The sequence below is a fragment of the Amblyomma maculatum genome, chromosome 5 (genome assembly GCF_055883805.1).
Source record: "Amblyomma maculatum isolate TAMU_Amacu chromosome 5, ASM5588380v1, whole genome shotgun sequence".
NCBI lineage: Eukaryota > Metazoa > Arthropoda > Arachnida > Ixodida > Ixodidae > Amblyomma > Amblyomma maculatum.
Genome location: NC_139348.1, coordinates 101,632,154 through 101,654,810, shown reverse-complemented (window position 1 = coordinate 101,654,810; position 22,657 = coordinate 101,632,154). Strand labels below are relative to the sequence as shown.

Genomic DNA, 22,657 nt, shown 5'->3' with positions numbered 1-22,657 from the left:
TATCATTGCGGGGTCTGACTCCCCTGAGTAGTTCTGCGTGTTCGTTGAAGATACTGACAGTAGGGACACATGTGCTTTAGCACAATGTGCGACCACCCTCTTTTCCCGAGTTTCTGGCTTACTCGAAACCATGTAGGCTACTTTGACATCGTCTTTTTCGCCTTTTCGAGCCTAAAGGCAAGTTCCCCAGAACCTGGACTTGGTTCGCCCCAGCCGCGGCCCCGCGAGGCCCCGCTCCCCCTGGCAGCGGAAACCAACGTGTCTGCGGCTGGAAGATGCGCTCTCTCGCACCGAGGGGTAAATTTGATCCAACGTATGGAGTCAGCTAACTGCATTTCCTTTAGTACTCTGCAGCTACGCCGCCGTTCCCTAGGCGGCGGGCAGGGCTTTCCCTCGGCCTACCGACCGCCCCGTACATTGAGAATTTTGTTCTGCTTTTAACCGGATTCCACATGCCCAGTCCGAACCCCTTCAGACTTGCCCCCGTGATAGGCGTCGGGCTACGTGGGCGCGGCACGCTCACAATGCCGCAGGGAGTAAGCTGACAACCTCCCCGGGGATTCGCAACCCCTCAGTATGGGTTCCGGCTGCACCCATACTGACCGCTGGCCGTTGCAGCTGGACAAAGCCTAGCAGCCTTAACCGCTCTGGCCCATCCAGCTGGCGGGGGGGGACCGCGTGCAGGTCGCCAGATCGAATTAGCAGCCTTAACCGCTCTGGCCCATCCAGCTGGCGGGGGGGACCGCGTGCAGGTCGCCAGATCGGATTTGCCCCCCGTGTAAATTTTCTTAATGGTCTAAAGAACTTCTTTATATTCTGTGTATTCACGCACTTACTGGTAAACCCTGTGTGGCACAAGCAGCCGTATATTTCTGTCACACTTTTGCCGCAATTCTGCGACCCACGTATGCTCCATGGTACAATCTGCATATCCTCAATAGTGTCAAGACCTGTCTGTGAACTCTATGCACACAATTTTAAAAACACATCTGTACAAATAGATTTCAATAAGGTAGCCCCTAATTAGTAATAGTTGTTGTGGTATTTAAAGATTTATCAAACTTATCCCCTATCTCATTTGTTTAGTTTTTATGTATACCAACTCTACAGCCATCTTTACATCCGGTCGCGACTTAATGAGACGCATAGTACTGAATATGCAATGTCCACAAAGCATATGAAGATTGTAGAACAGAGTAAAATGCCCATACATATTTATTTTCTCAGTTTACACATCAATGATATTCCAAACAAATATCAATGTACTTGTGAACCCTATATGCATCTCTGGAATTCAGCTTCTCTTTACAGCTAAAACCTTTTCACGATGATGGCCAAGCCTGTTCCCAGGGCAGAAATCGGATAAAGCACTGTACATACTGCATATCTATATTGCTACAATACTCTCACACCCATTTCCACTTCCCTTTGCCATGTTGATTTGGTTTGTGGGGTTTAACGTCCCAAAGCGACTCAGGCTATCAGAGACGCCGTAGTGGAGGACTCCAGTAATTTCGACCACCTGGGGTTCTTTAACGTGCACTGACATCGCACAGCACACGGGCGCCTTGCTTTTCGCCTCCATCGAAAAGCTGCCGCCGAGGCCGGGATTCGATCCCACGTCCTCGGGAACAGTAGTCGAGCGCCATAACCACTGCGCCATCCCGGCGGGGCCCCTTTGCCATGTGCTGCTCTGATTGAGGGACTAATAAAGGCTCTGTCAAGGAACTGCTTTGTACCTACCTAATCACGATTGTTCACTGCTCTCAACTCCTGCCCCTACGAAGGGTCATGCCACCATGTTCAGTTGGTTTAGCTATGAAGAAAAGCTGAGGTAACGAGTTTGCAAAAGGTCTGTAGAGTAGAGCTTTTGCACACTGAGAAACCATTTGAAGCAAGAAATATTGAATGCATTACTGAATCGAGACTAAGACATTGAACAAAAAATTGGCAAAGAAAAGGCACAAAGAGAAATTAAATAATATAGCACAGCATACTCAGTACAAAGCCAAAGCATCAAGACATACATGAAGATGACAAACAACAGCTGTTCGTAGAATGGCATAAAAAAAGCACCGTAGTGCTAGTTTTTCACACATTCAACAATATTTGGAGAGCAGAAGAAATTTGCAGTGATTGTGAAATGGGCATGCTAGCAAGAAAAAAAAATAGTTTTAGCATAGCCACAGAGCCATGTGGTTCCTGTGGTAATGTATTTCTGCTGTTGGTCCTAGTTACCTCAGTAGACCTGTTTATTGAAGGGGGAATGGAAACTCTCATGAGAGAAAAAAAACGTTTAGAAAAAATATTTCAAGAAATCCTTTGCCCGCTGTTGACCCAAAACTCAAAACAAACTCTCAGTTTGCAAGTTGTGGCTCTCCAGTTGACTTGAAGCTAGATGGCTCTTTAAGCTACATTGCAAAACATTGGACTTAAGGATCAAAAGTCTAAAATTCAATCTTTTGCGACTCTTATAACAATGCAGCAAGGCAGAAAAAACTAGAAGTTGGTCAAGAAATAACATATAGAGATAATCTCTATTCACACACTAGATGAAATCAAAGATGTCTTTGAAGAGAAGAGATGGCTTTCTACAATGACATGGCCTATTCCGAAAATGTGAAAAAAGTGTTTAGCCACTGAAAAAATCCAATAAATGATCACTACTTATTTACACAAACTTGGACTTACCACATTGATCACACAGTTGAATAGACTGGCAACAGAATGTGTATTGATTCCCACAAGTAAAGACAAAGTAACAAAAGCTCGAGAGCAAACGATATGGTGAGCACAAAGATGCTACAATACTAGAAAACTAGGTGACATTATTTTCATAGAATAAATTACTACGTGCATCAGAAACTTCAATCAACAGTGAGATCAAAGGAAAATGTGGCACAAGGTAAAGTACAGCCTTCATTGTTGGTAAACAGGAGTTAAAGGTGGATCAGCAAGAGATAACTAAATAGTTACAATGTTTCAGCATGCAATAAAACTGCGCTCCAGATCAAAACTTGACACCATTTGAGTGTTGAACAGCACAGGAGAAATCAGTGTGATGCACCTCATCTGTACATACGTCATATGTTAGTGTCGTGCTTCGTGTACATTCGATATACACCCCTTTGTTCAGTTCGACACAGTTCTCGGCCACCTCATATGAAATAAGAAAGCACATGCAATCCAAAAGAGACCCACAAGTGAACGTTGGCAAAGGTTGCCTCACTGCAGCTGCTGCTTATTGCTTTAGAATTGCAAGGACAGCTGTCTGAAAGAATTAATGGTGCCCCTCTGCCACCAACCTCCAGCAACCAGAAAGTGTGTTTTATATACACATTTTAGTTGTGTTCTTCCAGCTTAATTTAAGAATAATGATAACAGCAAAGAAGTGACTGCAAAGGTCAGGACAGGAAAGGACATCTAGAAGCATGGCTGCTCAAATTACGTCACGCATTCCGCTTTTTCTTCAGCAGACGTATCGCTACTCCTTCGTGGCCTATATTTCGCTGTCAATTCCATTTCCTGATTAGTATGTTCATTATTTTTGTGATGAGTCGAAGAAAGTTTCGCGCTGTTCAATGCTCTTTCATCTTCCAGCTGTGGGCAAGAAGGAGAAAAGAAGTTTTAAAGTCGCCACAAATGATTGAAATGTAAAAGCTAATAAAACAAGTTTGATTCCTTGAGTTAGAAGATGTACTGAGCGTCTCCGGTCCAGTATCTAAGCTCTACATGGCAATAATTTAGATGTAAGGTGAATTGTAAAGGCAAAATAATTCAATTTTGAATAGCGCAGTATACTTGTTTCTGCACAATTTTATAAATTGCACGTTATTCCTACTCACCATGCAGAGCGCACCAGAGCGCACATTCACCAATTTCTACTCGAATTTTCTTTAATACATCTGACCTTGTGTTTAGTTTAATGATTCCAATAATCAGCAATTTGGCATTAGTGACAATATTTTTAGTGGCATGCATACTTTTTCTTCAATGTTATAAAATATTGTACATAAATATGAGCGCAAATAAAGGATTCGTTATTTAGACACTAGCGACCCAAATACATTAAATAAGGCTGCAAATAATAATGTTTGCAGTGAAAGCTATTCTGCTGAAGTTGAGGACAAGGAAGACAGCTGTAGAAAGAAAATGGCAGGTGTAACATTAGGAGATAGGTAGCATGCAGAGTGAATCAAAGAAATGACTTGAGATCATGACATTCTAGTGGAAGTCAGGAAGTAGAAATTGGCGTGGCCCCTGAGAGAGGATTGCCGATGGTCGCTAAAGGTAACAAATTGAATCCTAAGGAAGGAAAGTGTAGCAGCGGGTGCTAGCAAGGCAGGTGGGCAGATGTTAAGAAATTTTTAGCGGTGATGTGGATGCAGCTAGCACAGGACCAGGTAAAATGAGGGAGTATGGGAGAGATCGTTACTCTGAAGTGGGTATAGGACAGCTGATAATAATGAATGTTCGGAGGGGGTGGAGAGTGCTGTTATGCCAGTATGTTGTAACCGTAGAAGAAAAAATTAAGGAACGTTGAAAAGCAATAATGAGAATGGGAACGTCAGAAGTCATGCGATATGGATATTCAATTTAGTCACAAGCATCTTTCATAATATTAAGCAACAATCGACTACAAAATTTGCACTATAAGTAGTTCCAGCATAACAGCTTTACCCATTGGTTATATGAATATAACTTTAATGAAGAAAAGTGCCCTCATTTTCACCCAATGTTTTTTCCTGGTAAGTCCAAAATAGACCATAGACCACCACGAGCTCAAAAAGGAAAGGATCATTGTTAGAAAGTTGGAGGAGATCATTACCATCCAGGAGCCTAAAGAAGGATGCCTTCAGTGATAACAGTTTCTATAGTTTGTCAGCAACCTTTTCGCAATTCCCATGGTATTTACTCAAAGATCTAAACTTCGGTACCACGTCTGCGTAGAAGTGTTTCCGGCGAGCTATAAAAACAATATAATTTCGCATGCTTGTTTTTTCCTTTGATATGTTTTGCGTTTTTTTTTCCAGATGTATACATTAATGCTGCTTTTAGAGATCCTGTCTAATTGTTTAATACACATTTGTAAGTATCAACCAAGTAGCTTTAACAAATCTTAAATGTTTCTTGGAGTTTATCAGCTGGTGACAGGCATATTATACACTTAGATTTCCCCATGTTTCCTTGACTTTAACAGCTAAGAACAGTATGAAAGCATTTATATCCTCGAATAGTTTGGACGTTGTTTCCAGCTTCCATTGTGCTGGCTGGAAAATCAGGAATCTCATTTCGGACTAGGAAACATACCTCACATTCCTCGGAGATAAAGGCAAAACGTTTCCAGAAGTTCAAAAACACAGGACTTGTGAAACGTGCATTCTTCGTTGAGTTTCTCGCACCCCCTTGAGGTATGAAAAATATAACACAAGACGTTTGCATACACCACTTTTGTGTGCAAAATACTGAAACTTTGAGATACAAAAAAAGATGCCCATCACAAATTTGCTTGTATCATATTTTAAGTGCAACACACGGATAAAAAAAAGAAACAATATTTCTGTTAAAGTAGAGCCTCGCTTCATTCATGCCCAACCCCTTATTTAATACTTAACTAATGCCACAGCTTGCGACGAGTCTTTACTAAGCTAGACAGTCATCGTTCCGCGCCTCAAATTACGTTCGTCACACTTCCAAAAAAGAAAGATTGTTTAAATCATTCAGATAAAAGGCAAAATATAGCAAGCAGCTAAAACAGGCCGCTGCATTGGTTTTACATTGCCAAAGGGCACCTCTTGTGCAGATTCATAATTACACAACATTAGCAATCTAGAATGTCATGGATGTACTGTACAAAGTCAGCTAATATTAAAACACCCCAGGTGGCCTAAACCATTTAGAGTACATAGCAAAACGTATCCCACATAAACAATGGGTCTCATGAGATAGATGAAACTGCCCAATTTTCAAATTGCACACACATTGCTATAATATGAAAACATGCTGTAGGGGCATCCTAACAGCCATCAAAGCCCACAAATGGGGGTATGGCTAAAGAGGTTCGCCTTTTTATTGCTAAGAGGCCAGTGCATCATTGTGGCTAAAGTAGATACACTTATTTGTATGTTAGAGATGCCTCCTTATACTCTAGATAATAACAGATTATATTTCACATAGTGAAGACTTACTTCCCCACTAAGTATATTGCATTGAACTGGCAGATCACCCAAAGGCTTTGGTGTCTAGTTACTCGTTAGCACTAATCTCTCTTTTTATGCACATAAAGATTTAATTCATGGTCATCAATTATTGTTCAGTAAGAGTAGCCCACTCCTTAAGAGCATGTTAATGTTGTACAAATTTATCAGCACTTCCTCTTGTATGTTTATTGTAAACTGTACGACAGTCATTGACATGGCTGCATGTTTCGACTTATTTATAGCAAAAGAATTCAATTGCAGACTTCTTTATGGCACTGCTGTAAGTACTTGGGCATACTATTCATGCAATTAACATAATTTTAGAAAACGTTTTGATCCCAATTCAAACACTGAGGACGCCAAAACGTACAACACGTTTATCCTAACAATGGCTTATTTACGGGATAACATTGAAGGCTAACTTCTCCAAAAATCTTAGGCAGCTGAACTTACAGTATTGGCATTGTGAGCAAAAACTCATGCTTGTTGCTCTGGTACTTGGAAAGCAACACGGCCATGCACTGACTAGTCATGGGTGTGCATACTGTCACGCAACCATTTTACATATCAGCGTTGGCATGTACAGGTGCTATCAATTTGGGCTTCGCCTTCGATCTGGGAGGGTGGCAATGAAATACAGTATACCCTTTCAATACCCTTAGCTCCACGTGTAGACAAGCTATCCTAGGCCACATAGGCACATTCACATGGCTTGGTTTATAAAGCAGAAATTATATGTGTATCTAGGGTGGCCTTTGGTCTATATAGTATTTTACAACTGTATTGTAATTAGTATCTGGGCATAATAGAACAGTAATAATGTACTGGAGCAATTAGGACATCTTATATGCTCTGCATGTGAACAATTAGGTGTTCCTCTTTCACTTCTGTAGCATGTTCAACCTCGTTAGATGAAGCTTACCACAGTTAATGCCTAATTTGACATGGCTTTCATGTGTTATGGCTTTTGATGTTTGACACTATTAATCCAGGCCATTTCAACATTTTATGACAATGCTCTAGCTTAAAGTTATATCATTAAACTCAATCAACTAATAATTTTTGATAAGTAAGGCTTGCAATTATTTTAAGGTAATTTTACTCGACGTAAGCCATCAACGATATATTACCTTGGTGTTTTAGCATAAAAGTTGTTTTAATCACAAATGAGCGACTACTGGTGAATAATTATGGCCCACAATTACCCAAATACCATTATACTTGACTAATGCTATCAAACAATACGTGACGATGATGTAAAGTCAATTTATTCACAAATAAAAAAAATGCTTCAGAACTACTATTAGTCCAGTAGAGTTATACACAATATAAAATAGCTATTGATATTACACGTACTTGTAACTATTATACCTTATATAAGCTACACAACTGCTGTTTGCACATTCTGTACACATGTTCTATACCCTACACACATGAGGCAAATGATCTACGATTACCAATATTAGTGATTAAGTGAGTAGCAAACTGAATAGTGGGCACGCAGAAGGGTCGACAGGAAAAGCTACAAACCGAAGCCTTATTGTCGCTTTGCAACCTTAAATGCGGCACCTAAATATCTATTAAGTTTACACAAATACCGCAGCATATATACAGCGAAAGCTTGTGTACATGGACTTAAATAAGCTGCTTTGAAAAAACGTGAAATGAGGGCTACTTCAGTACACCTCAGTTTTTCCACATAGCTACCGATTTTGCACAACACCAAAACAAAATGTATTAGAGCGCAGCTCTTTGACGTCCGTTCCTGGGTTTCGCGTCGGCGTCGGCGTCTTCGTCGGCCTCGTAACCAGCTCCGCACCCCTTTCATCCCCCCAGCGCTAGCAGCGACCGACTGATACCGCTGGATGCCGCTGACGCCGCTAGAGAGTCAAGATAACGTGACTGCATAGAACACCGTCACCGCCATGCAGAAAGAAGAGGGGGGGGTCCCCCCCCCCCCCTGTTCCTGTGTGGCGGATAGGGTGCTCTTCAGTTGCCGACGCGCCGGTTATTTCACGTAGGCCCCGGCACGTCGACGAATACGTGACCATCTTTCCACGGCTAGACCTGGTTCTTGGCGCTGCAGAAGCGAGGGTATCATATTGTTTGCGTCGGCACCGGCGGCGTTGTCCCTGAAACCAACTCCTCCGCAGCTGGGGTTGACTCACTATCGGCGTCAGCAGCATCAGTCAGTCGCTGCTATCTCTTCCCTTCTACCTTTATCGCGTTGTCCGCTTGCTGCGCGCGCTTCTGCCCCCATCGTTTGCCGCTGGGTGTACACGCCGCCCCCCTCCCCCCTCTTCCTGCGAGTCTCCGGTTGCAAAGCGCCGGCTCGAACTTAATTCCTTTCTTCGCTCCTCCTCCAATGCAACCCTTGTGCGGTGGCAATCAGAGAGCCAGATCGGTGGCGGCGGATCTGTATATGTGTGCCGCCCGAGCCGAAATTGCCGCTGCCGTTCTTGGTTAAAGGAATACGTATGAAAAATAAAAAAAAATTCTGTGATAGCGCATACATGTGTTGCTCGATTTCTTTGCCCCAATCTATCAAAAAGGTGAAACAGCTTATTTGCTGCGCTCAAATTTTGCATTAGGAAGTAACGTAATCGTCGGTAATTTTTTTAGCAGGATACACATTTATAGCTGCAGCAGTAGGTAACAGATCTTTCCGCTAGTATGCTTACCGATTAAAGGTGATGCTCTACAACTTATCATATACTCATATATACTATGAATAAACGAAACCATGCATGTGCCTGAATTTTGGACTCGTGACTCAAGGCTGTCATGAATGGTAACTTTTGGATTATCATACTCAAAATATTCACGCCAAAAATGCTTTATGGGCTCACCAGTAGCAAAGCTGAATGCAGTAGCAAAAATCATCGTCAACAGGCAACCCAGGAATGAACTCCAAAAGAAGGAAAGCTGATAAAGAGGAAACACGTAGGATCTGTGAAGAGAAATTGTGAGAGCATATAACATAACTGCAGCAGTTTATTCGTGCAACACACATGACTTCACATACAAAAACCAAGTCTGACCTATAAGTTTTATTTTCAGTATGAAACAAAAAGCTATGAGAAATGCAGTTGCAAAATATTTTGTTTAGCAGGTGCCAAGCCAAATATCAAATATGCTAGCTCAATGATAATACGTGGATTTGTACTTAGAAGGAGGAAACTTGTAAATCATTTTTGAAATTTATATAAACCATTTAGCTCCATCTCCACGAGCAGACATAATAAATTTTGTATTACGCATGTCATGTGCTTAAGTGTCATTAAAAACAATGTTCAACACATTCTATCATCACAGATTTATGAGTCACTGTGTGGTCAATGATTGCACTTTTGTGCAATGTAGTTCTGCTGCACATTCTTTTGAAACAATTGAGAGGATCTAAAGAGATAGATATGTTCCCCTGACATCTTGAATGGGGTAGTTTATGAATAACTTTCCCTTTAAAACCATGGCGCAAAGCTGGTAACGTGGAAAGCCACAAAATGCACCTTACCGCAAAGTAGCTTAAACCTTGGTTGAGACAAAAACTAATAAGCTAGTATAATAGGGTTAAAAAGATCAATTAGGGCAAAGGAATCGTACTTTGTCCCCCAGTGATAACCAAATACAAGCTTCAGTAGCGTAATCTGCAATGAACTAATTAAGACTGCTTCATTCCGGTTCTTGAAAACACAGCTAGAACAGATCTGCATGTACAGTCGTCCTGATATTTATCAATATAGCGCGCGCGTCGACCAAACTGCTGGTCAGTGCCTTTTAACAGCGAAATACTTTTAACACAGAGAGAGTTCGCGCCCGAGCACGAAAGTACACCGTCGTATGCTAGGCTGTTCCGATCGCGAGAAGACACGCTCTGCCACGATATCTGTTCGCAAAATAATCGAACATAAAATAAAAGAAATGTCGACATGTAGAGCACACGTGTTGTTCGTTGCCTCTTTTATCATGTTCCTACCTAACAGAGGGCTGCTGAAACCAGAAGGTTTGCATTCGAGGCAAAGCTTTTCGTTTGCTGGTGTATTTGCTTTCTTTATTTTTTCTTATCTGAACTCCGTTTTGCCAGCATGACCTGCCATAATAGGAAAACGAAAGAGGAAAGTCAAATCTGTCACATCTTATTCTTAAACATGCGCTCTGTTGTCTGCCGGGTTTTTGCGAATATATATTGTGGCAGGGTGTGTGGCCTCGTGATAGGAAGAGCTTAGCAGAAAATGCTATCTCTAGCCGTTTTGTGCGATTATCGCCGTTATGAGGCGCTTACAGCAGTTTGTGAACGCTCGTGCTATATTATTAAAAATCATGATGGTTTTTACCTTTAAAGGAACCAATATGTATGGCCTCTGCCAAACGTAGACAAGCTGTCTGATTTTATCCTCATGTGTATAATCGATATTGCGGGGGTTTACTTTATGATTAAATACCGAAAGATAAAGAGAAAGATTATCCTCCCTTTGCATATATTCAGAACAAGAGTATTGTAATAGGTTCAGCATATGCAGCTCAGAATCTGAATAAGCTCCTTGGTTACTTTCAGCAGTGAAGGTGCGCCAATTTTCATCTCTATTAGGAGCAACCTTTGCGTCAATCCAGCATTTTCAAGGTGACACTTGCTGTGCAGGTCGCCGAAAGGCGAGGAAGGAAAAAGTTTTATCATCCACACACCGCCAGATTACTGTACACTTCAAAAATTATTCCAGTACGAACTCCTATTAAAACTGGTACTGCATGGCCGCTTCATCTACATCAGCTCTTTCAAGCCGACATACGGTGGTGTAAAAATGCACAACGCAGTGAAACACAGAAATGCAGTGGGAGCGCGCAACTTTTATATGGCGCTTAAATTAGAGAACTAGACGAGTTCCAATCAATGCATTTCGTATGAAATGCAAGCGCGTCGAAAAATTCTCATGAAACACAGGAGCTTGCGGGGCACCGAATGCCGGCACGTAGCCGCAGCGGCCGCGCGACGTGAACAGCGACGCCGGAAGACATGTTTTGCTTTCTTTGAGGTAGAGAATGCACGTGAACCAGCATCTATGGAGCCCGTAAATGCTGGACTACACGATATAATGGCGTCATTTAGGAAAGACAGGAAAACAAGCAGTACCATTTTCACAGGAACAGCAGTGGTAAAAAGGACCCCCTTTCAAAGAGTACACGGTGGTCTTAGGCTGCTGACCTTGCCCAACTTGCTACTTCATGGTGACCATGGCCGACTACCGGTTACATCTAGGACATTTTAACACGACATTAATAAACGAAAGTTTATGCAGAAATTCTGGCGTCGTCAAAGGTGAGGCCGACAGTCTTGTGAGCAAAAAGCACGGGCGTGGGGCTAGAAGGTTGTAGGTGGCAGATGACGTGCTGAGTAGGGATCCTTCGCAAATTTGTACAACTTAACAGGACCGCATGATATCAAAAAGTTGGGAACCACTGCCAATTGGGGTTGATCGTTTGAAGTGGGAAGGTGGAATAAGAATCAACCTCACGTGCAGTTGGATGTCTAGTCGGGGGCGCTAATCATATATCAAACACGCTCATATGAATGTGGGGTTTTATATGCCGGACGGTATACTATGCTATTGCTTTATACATTTAAAAGCGGAGCTTAACGGTCTTCCATGTTTTATCTGCTACTGAATCCTCATCACTACCGGGCAACTATAAACTCTCCACTGCTGTATTCATAGCAGACCATAGCTAGCTAAAGAGCTATGAGAAATTCCGTGCAAATATTCCTAATGCGGGCCGCTTCTAGATTGATCCCCGGCATCGGGCTTCTGGACTTCACGTAATGAGCCAATTTATCTCCGTTAGGAAACTGGGTACGCGTGACCCTTGTTTAACCCGCGAGCTGAAAATGTGCTTGCTCCTGTAAACTGCCGCATACTTGCCTTCTCCTACCTGCATATCCTTGAAACCTGTAAACAATCTTCCTTAATGTTCTTCGGCCTCACAATACCTAGCATCATCACGCTGCAGTTGAAGTCGTCCATGCCTAGACCCAGAAAACTCGAACAGCCTGAGTCGCCCTAGTCGCGCCAAGGACTCCCCTCTAAGCCAGGGCGGGTATATCCAGTCCGAATAATCATTTGAGTATAAAAAAAAAATTATATAAACATTGATTTCAGTTTGGCATTTGTTCATTGTAAAATAGTAGTGTTCTATGTACCATCACGTTTTTCTTTCGCAGAAACTGTGTTGTATTCATCACGTTTGACTTATTTCTTTCTGCAAAATTGGGGAACTATAATTGCAATTTTCTCTTACCTGTGAGAAATGAATGTAATATCTTTTCCTTTGGATTTGTGGCGCTATGTTAAAGCATAAATCTAACGCCTGCTACTGCCATGTTAAGGTGCCTTACGTCTTTGCCAAACTGCGTGAACAACTTTTAGCCCAGATGGCCATCCAGATTTTTAAGGTAAACGAATTTTCATAGCCAATTCATTGATTAATTTGACAATTATTTGTAGTTCTCCCGTTGACATCTCAATTAACACTCAAATTCCTCTACATAATCTCCGACATAAACTCTGTGTATGCTTCATAATTATTTTTCTCTTGCACATACACGCACCCTTCTTGGAGCAGACCTTGCATCATGCTCGAAACATCGGTAGTGCTGTTTCCTGATACTGGACAACGGTCTAGCGTTCCAGGAAAAACAGGCGGCTTTGCCACACTAGACAGGCTCCTTCCCACGGCATGCCATAGCTGAAGCCCACAAATCAGCAAGCTTCCCCATGCCGCACCCTGTAATCAAAGAGAGGCAAGAGAGGTAATCTTGCTACAGAATATTTCGCACTATGGTACGCCAAACAAAAATGAGTTTGCGCCACAATAACAAAGGCGCTTAGCTACACTAAGGCCAGCACAGATTCACCAGCCCACTACGTGCAACCTTAGTTCTCTTGCAAACATTGAAGTTTTGCAATGTCCACAAATATATTGTCTTGAATAAACAGTTTACCATCACAAACTGGTATTGCCTATGACGGAAGGCGCGGCGGAGGGCTCAACACTGATTTCTTTTAAGCGAGGACAATAAAATCTAACCTTATGCAATAGCAAGATTAACCTTATTTTCAATTAAAAAAGCAGATGATGAATCGCTAGGGTACATTTTTTTTATTTCTTATTATGAGTGTTCTAATATATATTCTAAGCGGCAGCAATATCTATTACAATGATATAAGTCGTGTCGGCGCCTCTGTGCCGGAATAAAGTCTTTCTAAATGTATTGCCAGTGAAACAATACCAAAAACATATGAAATTAAGAATTGTGGTGTCCCTGTGTACGCTAATAACGCATACGCCATGGAAAAACTGTTAGGCCATGCAACCACACGTAAAGCGTCTTGTAAGCATTCTTCGACGTGATAACTACACGCAACATTTATTTGCTACCCTGACCAAAACGCGTTAGAGGAAGCTAAACATATGTGGTTTGTGTTTACTACATATATGCTTACATGCTTACAGAATATTTACACATTTGAGACAAATCAGTGTATGCACTCTTATTCAATGTTTCGGTATCGCAATGCTGGTAAATTGACACCCCCTGAACTAAATAAAACACTTTAATAAAACTTTTAATCATTTTATAACCAGTCACATTTTGCTGGAATATTGTAGCTTTTTCTATAAATTATGGTAAGTAAAATATGTCAAAATATTTTAAATAAAAAACGGCGCTCGTAATCCTTGCAAATTTTGTAAGCTGCCCTTACGAATATAAAATAAAGTACTTAGGCACTGTTGGGTAAAAGGCCAACATGTTAAGTACAGGCTCTAATAAATCTACCTTAACGGCCTTTTTGTATATTCGTTATATTTATATGAAAAGAAATGCTGTTCGCCGCGCTCAGTTGTAATCAAAATAACTCGCAGATATCTAACAGAAAAATGAAGTGAAATCAGCGCAATACTTACAAGTATGAATCCGAAAATAGCATCTGATTTATTACCAGGGGCGAAGCATTTGCCAGACTCCAGAATATTCTGTGTTCCATCGGTATAAAGGGTATGGTAGCGAGGTTTTGGCCGAGCTTATCTTCAATTTATTTCGATCTTTAAAGATCACGGATCACCGACGTCCCTAAAAATTGACTGGAGTTTTATTTACTGGCTTCGGTGCCATTTAATTTTATGAAACCGTTCCGGCTCGCTTGCCACCTCTACCCTTGATGGCAAGAAGCTCAGTTCCACCTGAAACCCGAATCAAGAGTTCTCGACAGTGTTCTTTCCGTTCCGCGCCGCTTGCCCCATTAAACACCACGAGGTCCACACCGTTCTAGTATCGAAGCCGTCCATAGCCTGGATGTATTCTCGAGGGTTGCCTAGGCGCCAACTGTGCGCATAAAAGGCAAGTTTTACTTCTATGGTGCGCCTAGAATGCCAAAATTCTCCTGTCTGAAAAGAAGACCGCGAAACGGCGCCTAACATATTTTTTAAGAAATTTGTACACATTCACTGATGCATATCACACTGATGCACCACTTACCCTTGCATTGACCCACGGACACGAGACGGCGAGGATGATCAATGCGGCAAATGGACCAGAGGCAGAGGAGTAGAAGTTCAAAAAGAGCTACATGAAACAAAAAAAAACACGTCAGACCTTTAAGCTCACCATTCATCACGCGACAGCATTAATGGATGACTTGCAAATTCGCGCTCGCATACACGCATTTTCATACTGACCTAAGCACTAAACCTTTAATTCATGCTTCAGTTATCTGATATATTTTTCAGCACACGATAGTTAGCTAGCACATTAGCTAAAGGACTAATATCGGACGTGTGTGTACAGCTCCGCTTGTAGTAAAGCAATATAAAATGGGGGTGTTGTGGAGAAGCTGTAGGTTGTCTGACTCGACCTCGATTGTATTCGGGATCCAAGCGTGTCGTGTTCAATTCCCACCTCAGCATTCAATCTCAAACCGGCATCCGCAGTCGGCAGTTTCTGCCAACTCGTCCGTATCATGTGGTCTCTTGGCATGCGACACACGTCAACATGGTCAGTGCACAAACATGTCACCTTCCAACTATGGCCTTCCCTAAGTATGTTCGTGATTTTGTTGCAAAAGCAACACTACGCTAGTCGTCAAGCCATTTCGCGTGGCACAACGTAAGTCAAGCTGCGCATGCGCGAGGAGCCGCGTGACGTCAGAGGCAGCAGCTGGAGTGTTGAAGCTGCATCGCGGCCATGCTCGGCCGCCATAGAGTTGATACACAAACTCTAGAGGGAAAGCTGCCCGTTCAGCCAATGCATTCGGGCGGCGACCGCATGATTGCCGTTATCATGAAACTGTTTGATGGTTGCCTTTTGCTTGCTAAACCTGGCCGATGAACAAGTTTGAACCTGGCAAAATAGATCATTGGAAGATGGCGGCGCACTGCTAACTGACGGCTGCAGTAGAGTAGCTGCTGTAAACAACGACAAAATCATTCCATCCTGAGCTTTTGTGATGGTATGTTGCGTCGCTTATCTATTGTAACCTCTTATAGGAGTCAAGAGTGTTCTGTGTTGTTGTCTTAAGGCCAGCTAGCCTTGTGATAGTTACGCGCTTCGCGTACAGTCGAGCGCGATTTGAAGGTTATCGCGCGAGCGTCGACCGGGAACATGAACAGCGCCATGGCCCAGAATTCTCTGCCGAGGCGAGGGAGGTAGTAGGCCAGCTTCCCTCACTCTTTTTGCTGTTCCTTCAGCAGCCGTCACCCCCTGCAGGGACGTCGCTTTCTTTTTTTTTTTTTTCGTTATTTGGTTCTGCGAACAGGCAGTGACCGTTGTGCGCACGACGTATTCTTCGGTATTATTTGAAATTGGACCCTTTATCGCAACAAATAGAAAGCTTAGAATAGAGAGAAAGGGCGGTGAGTTTATCGCGGGGGTGATGGTTGTTGTATAGAACAGCGAACGAGGGAGAGAAGAGTGCGAAATGATAATTTTTCTTGTTCCAAACCCGGCCGCCAGGTGCCTGGAGTGTTAGGCTGGTCGACGCTCGCGCGATAACGTTCAAATCGCGCTCGACTGTACATTGCACCCGTCGAGCACACAAGCAACCCATCGTCTGCCTGGCTTATTCTGAATGGCCAGCGCTCCGTACAGCAAACGCCAAAGGGTGATCGCGTGTGTGTTTACTGTTCACTTTACCTGCCCTGTGTTCTTTCATAAATGACGGTTGAGAATGCTGTTTGTTAGCTGAACAGCGTGTTCTGGTCTAACTGAGACGGTGGTAAATCTGGGGCGCTCAACTAGTGTATCGGTTCTCGCAAGAAAATCGACAAATAAAAATTAAATGTTCAGTTCGCTTGGTGTCATTTCTCTCGTGATGTTTTGTTCGCACGCCTTCCTGTCCATAGTTCTGGTATAGTTTTCATTGTGGCAAAAAAAAAACCTGCATGAAATTTCCAAATGTAAGTTCAATGCGGCGCGTTCGCTCACACGTGCATGAGGTGACATGCCGAATCTTTTTGGAGCTTTGGCCTTCCATAGAACGCATGAAAGTTCCATCGAGATGCATGACCGTGCAAGCGACTCTGTTGCGAACAGCATCTTATTTTGGATGCTTTGATTTTACAACTTGATGATGAAGAGAGACTCCAAAACAGAACTTTCAAACCGAAACTCAGAGCGTCTCCTCGGGAACATGGCTCACAATTATTCATTGTCCTACATCAACTCCTTAAGCCCCAATGCCTGAAAAGTGTTTCAAAACTTGTAAAAACGCGTAAAACATTCGCTAAGCTGCGTTATCTACTGCAGTTTTTAAAACTCCAGTCCACCCTTTGCTCATTTTTGGCGTCGCGAGAAAAAACTATGCTGGCCACAATGAGCAGTTTGATAATGGCTGCACTACATGTGGGAACTTTTTGATCTCAGCTGTACCCCCTTGTCGGGCGCACGCTCCGCCGGTGCAGGAGAACTGACGTCGTAACCACAGCCGGCGCCAGACGTGCATCACTCTCCGTTGGTTGTGCAGAGAAGAGGTGTGTGTGGTGTTTATAAAGCTAGGAGCGCATGCCCAGAATCGAAAAACTATGAAGGCGGAGAGCCCGGCTGCTTCTTATTGCGTAGTCTAAGCTATCCTAAGCGTAGCCATGCAGCTGTTGCTTTCGCAACTCAACTTGGTTTAACCGGAGCTGAACCACTGCCAATTTTTTAGTTCACACCTCGAGCACCAAAAACGCCGTAGTCAGATTTTCTATTGACAGGGCTTCTAACACTTCCGCTTAAAAAGGTGCTATTTCCAATACATCTTGTAGAAGAAAAATTGGGTGGACACTCAAGCTTCGCCGTAAAGGGTATGGTGCGATAGCGTTTCACATGCACGGGCTACTTTTTCCATTATTGCAATTTTTACAATTTATTTATTTTAATTTTTTTTATAGTTTACAAGGCAATGATGTGATTATTAAGCTCGCACGCCTGTTGAAACTTGATGCGTCCATATGCACGCTGTGCGAAACGCGCTGAGTTCGATGCAACGCCGGGAGACACAGGCTCCTTCGTTCAGATTATGGCGCGATAGTGTTTCGCACAGGCATGGACGTTTTTTTCGCTTAGTCAACTTTTATTTGTTATTTTCTCTGAACTTATCTTGAATTCGTATACCCCGATTTTTAGCACCAGCAAACAATGCATTTCGGTTCTCAGTAGTTTGGCACAGTTGAACGCATTTTTCATTTTTTTGCAATTATTTTAATTTCTTAACTGATCGAATAAACATTCTAAACTTTAATTAGCATAATGGAGCATTTACTTTTCACTCTTAGAGTATTTATATTTTTGCACCTCCTTTCCCATTTGTTTTCATAATTTTCATATTTTTTATTTCTTCATTTATACAATGCATAAAATAATTATAATGGTTTCATCATTCCGTCTTCGGCACTTTCACACCAATCAATCTTTAATTGCTAGAACCACAATCTACCATATAATATTCTTTACGTAGCCCCCGATTATTTCCGACATGCTATACTGACAAGTATACTACTACTACTATTACTGCTAATACACCGACGACTTTTCGACCACATCAGCTGTACGAGCTATCGCTTAAAGCAAGCACGAAAGATAGGGCACTTACCCGAGTAGCGGTTCCTAGATATGGAACTCCTATTGCAAACATGGTCATAATTGCCCCGCTCCCGAATGCTGAAATTGCAATCATATACACATAAAAGGCTCAGTCACCTTCATTAATTGCAGTTATACAGAAATGTATCACTGACAAACTTTTAGGAACATATAAAGACACAACCTGCAGATCTGCATCAGACTGAAATACTCGATTGTGATTCACTCGAACTCACACGCTTTTTTTCATGAGCTGTGTTCATAATTCAGGTGAGGCCGAGTCCAAGTAAAATCTATACTATCCTGCAAAAGTAGCCCAGTTGTTCTAGTAGGCTTCATTGGCGAGTTATTTTTTTTTTCGATCAGAGTTTGCCGAATACGAAGATTGAAGGCGATAAAGTTTACAAATATAAGGTTTCTGATATGTATCTTACCTAGGAGGCGCATTATAAGCAGTGCCTTCTTCTCAGACACTTCGAAGTGCGGTGCTACAATGTCGATGTAGAATGTTGCAGCATGAGAGTTCACCACAGATGAAACAGTACTGTGAACCCAGGAACAATAATACAGCAGTTAGTTGAAGCGAGACTTGGCATTTTTATCAATTTAAATAAATGACAAACTTTGGACCTACGCAATGAAGGTCATACATAATTATCTTTCTCTCAAATGGGAGACGAGTTTGTAGCCTACAGGAAAATGTTTAGTTGATGCAGTTCGGTCAGAGGGAAAATACCCCGCAAATATTAAACATGGCCGATTCAAGTTATTATAGATTAGGTAAATCTTTAAGGAAATGAAAATCTGGTGGGTGAAATAAAGAGCTGTTGAAATGTTTTTTTTTTTCAAAATCATTGCCAAAATAACTGATTCCTTTTTGCAATCTTCACGTGAAATCAGAGAAACAATGGGTCAGAAAGCGTAATGTAAGTAATTCCTCATTTGAATGACAGCGAGAAGGAGCACCAGGGCATTACTTAAAAAAAAAGTCGAAAAAGAAATAAATGCACTGTAGATATTCCTTGTCTCTACAATTGTTTTCCCGCTACTACCGTTTCCAAGAGATCGTCTATGCTATATTTAGATTTCGGAATAGTTGGCGATGAATCACTGTCACGCTTGCACAGCGTGGGAAGAAATGCTCACTCCCTAAATATCTCGCGGTTGTAGATGCTAAGTTTTTATATGATATATGTTTAGCAGTACAAATATCGTATATTACAATGTGATTTTGATTCCCACATTCCATCTTCTGTCCTTGAGCACCTCCATAAGCTTCTTACGGCGGCAGCGATGCGGTTTCGAAACACTGCTGGTTTACATGCTGGATAATTGCATCTTACTGTCACCTGCACGCAAGTTTAGTTACATAATTTTTGCAAAACTGCTGTTGCCAGCTCTTATTTCCGCACATAAGCGCATAAACATGACGTCAAATTACGATAAGCTGGTCAATAGTAACTGATGCGTCAAGAAAAAAACTGAAGTGTCGTCTTAATTTGTGTTTATGCCTCGTTAGAACAGATTGCGCAACAGTTTCACGATCCAGTTTGTGGAAGGGTATTGGAGCGCTGTCACCACACTGCATCCAAATCAATCATAGTTAATAATGTGATTGAATTAAACGATATGAGTGATGTCGTTTACAAGACAAAAAGGCCATTGGTTGAAAACATCACAAAACATGAACCAGGCATCCTATCATGATGGTTGAAATATTGTATTCTTCACAGTTTGCCTCAAAGTTCATCAGCGTTATAATTTTCAGAATTTCCAAATCACAATAGTATCTGGCGCGATGCGACAATTGTTTCAGCCTCAGGCGGATACCACATGGCTGCAAACCCAAGACACGCGCAGTCACAAACTCCCGTCATTAACTCATAGCTAACAAGTTGCGCTCTGCTCACCACTGCTCCCTGCAGCAGCCGCCTAGCTTGGCTGATAAAGATAAGGTCACATGACATCTACGACACTGATCTGCGTGTATCAGCGAATGTGGGAGCATACTACCCTCAGCTCCGCTTCTCTACTTTTCGTTAAAATTCAGAGCGGCCTAAACAAAAGCACAACCAATCACTAGAATTTCGAAAAGTTTCAATCCCATATTATTGAAGCTAAGGTTGAAATCGACCCTAAAACAGCTGTTGGAATGAAACTACTCTACCGTTAATATCCACGCTTTAATTGAGTGTTTAACATGATATCGCGATTACCACGATCTCAGGCATTCGTCTCCATTGCCACATCTACTTCGAAATACCTACAGTTCTTCTGAAAAGCGTAAATTTGTCTATTTACCGGTAGTTGTGTTTAAACCGTTTTCCTTCCTTTAAGCAGCAAACTTTACCCAATAAAACAACACTGCTTTATCAACTCACCTTGTAGTAGCGCCTAAGAGCCCGGCAAGAAAAAGGCCTCGGAGCGTCGTCACATCCGAAAGGCTTTCTTTTAAGTAGTATGGCACAACCTGGAACATAGATGACAGCACCAAGAAGGAGGAGGAGACAGATGAGGAGGAAAGGCAGGGAGGTTTACCAGTAAAAACAACAGGTTTGCTACCCTGCACTGGGGGAAGGGGATGAGTGGATACAAAAGTTGTGGATATGAGTGCATATAGCAACAAATGTGCTATGTAGGCATGCGCCAGGCAGATACACAGGAAGAAAAGATTAGGATCGCTCGTTCATATACCTAGCAGCGAGACGTTTAAGTGTTCAATCGCGTCCTAAGAAGTTATCGCAGTACAAGTGCTTTCGTGTGGATGAATGAGCTATTCGGGGGCACCTATGGAACCCGGGAAAGATTTATAATGCATTGAAGTGCATCGCTCCCGTGGGGAGCGCCGGGAATAATGTAAATCCTAATTTTCCAGTTACTGTATTGCTCTGTAAACATTTAGCGCTTCAAAATTGGCAATATTGAGCAGTATAGAAATGCATGAGTTGAAATGCAGTTTATTATTATTTATTGCATAAATAAACACATTGCTGCGCAACCATACGCGTTCTACGCGATTAGAAACTTCCGGTGATGCATCTACGTTTCTTAGGGAGAGCGCACGAGAACGCATAACAATATTAACAAGATTTCACGGGGAAAAAAATAGAATCGTTGCAAATCGAGGTTTTATATATTAAATGAAATTCGCGTAAAAACGCGGGTAAACAGATAGTTACGAAAGAACGATTGAATTTTCACGGCGGGAGTGTTATGGCTTGTCCCATGACAATAGAAATGCGTTTATTTCTGACCTTAGAATTCCTTTCCTGCAACATTAATGGGACTCGTTTACCCGCTATGCTTCAACAACAGAATATCCTGTTCTCGCTGTCGGCAATTCTACAATTTTTTGAAGCGTGAATAAGTGAATCAGCACTTGGCAAAAAGGAAGGTGCCATAAACAGGGTTTAGAGGAGCTTCTATGAAAAAACGAATACCTTCACACGAAATCATCGTAATTAAGAATGCCACATCCAAATGTGCGAAATAATCGCTGTCATTTTGCGATTGCAAATTCAGGATTTATAAAATGCGCGTATCATGAACGAGAGTTTATCATATAAATTTAGCGGGACCTGCATTGTGAACAAATAATTTTGACAAAGGGATAGCTCACATTCAAGTGAGCTCCTTTAGCTTATTAAAAGGAAAGTCATTCGAAATACACGAAGGTACAACACAGTCGTACAACGGCCTGACAAAACAATTGGTAAGGCAAATTAGTTTGCCAACACTCGTATGTGAACTTGCCCCTGTCAATGCACTATTTGCTCCCTTGGCTGATTGCCGAATCAAATCCTTACTCTGTGCAATTCCTTCAGTCTGCCCTACTAAAAAAATTGTATAAGGCAATAACCTCACATTTTCACACACAATCTCACTCAATTCCCATACGAAATCACATACAAGTCGCATATAATTGCATAAGCACTCATAGCTTCTTGTACATTATCATAAATTATGTACAATTATTTATAACAATGATGTGAACCGTATGAGGGTCTATGCAATCAGATGAGATTTTATGAGGTAATTGCTATGTAGAGCTTTTGGTTTTTCAGTAGGGTCAGTCGTAATCCTTGTGAGAAGGGTATCTATACTTATGCAAAAATGCGCAAAGAACTTTGTTACTGTCACCTGATCGTAGCTCTTGATTGCACCTGACAGAAGTGGGTCACAGTCTCTGTACCAATATATGATAGTTCCACCAGCAACTCCAACCAAGAAGAAGAAGAAGACGACGAAGACCGAACTCACGATAGATATCCTGAAATAAGAACCCACGTACCTATAACATTTTGCTAATTATCTGAGCAAACAAAGGAAAGAAAAATCGTGACGT

At 42.0% G+C, this 22,657-nt stretch overlaps 1 protein-coding gene across 8 annotated transcripts in view; it reads right to left on the bottom strand.

Moving 5' to 3' along the window:
* Positions 1-776: 776 nt before the first annotated feature.
* LOC146189041 (sodium-coupled monocarboxylate transporter 2-like) overlaps positions 777-22,657 on the bottom strand; it is a 78,733-nt gene continuing 56,852 nt past the window's right edge. For all 8 annotated transcript variants that reach the window (XM_084603966.1, XM_084603974.1, XM_084603973.1 and 5 more), the window contains 9 exons: positions 22,453-22,582; positions 20,694-20,782; positions 18,747-18,856; positions 18,323-18,390; positions 14,731-14,817; positions 12,802-12,977; positions 9,050-9,150; positions 5,311-5,405; positions 777-3,600 (listed from right to left, as the gene is read on the bottom strand). In XM_084603966.1, the coding sequence (XP_084460092.1) occupies positions 3,445-3,600; positions 5,311-5,405; positions 9,050-9,150; positions 12,802-12,977; positions 14,731-14,817; positions 18,323-18,390; positions 18,747-18,856; positions 20,694-20,782; positions 22,453-22,582 (1,012 nt within the window). In that variant the 3' untranslated portion in view covers positions 777-3,444. The remainder of the gene's footprint in view (positions 3,601-5,310; positions 5,406-9,049; positions 9,151-12,801; positions 12,978-14,730; positions 14,818-18,322; positions 18,391-18,746; positions 18,857-20,693; positions 20,783-22,452; positions 22,583-22,657) is intronic.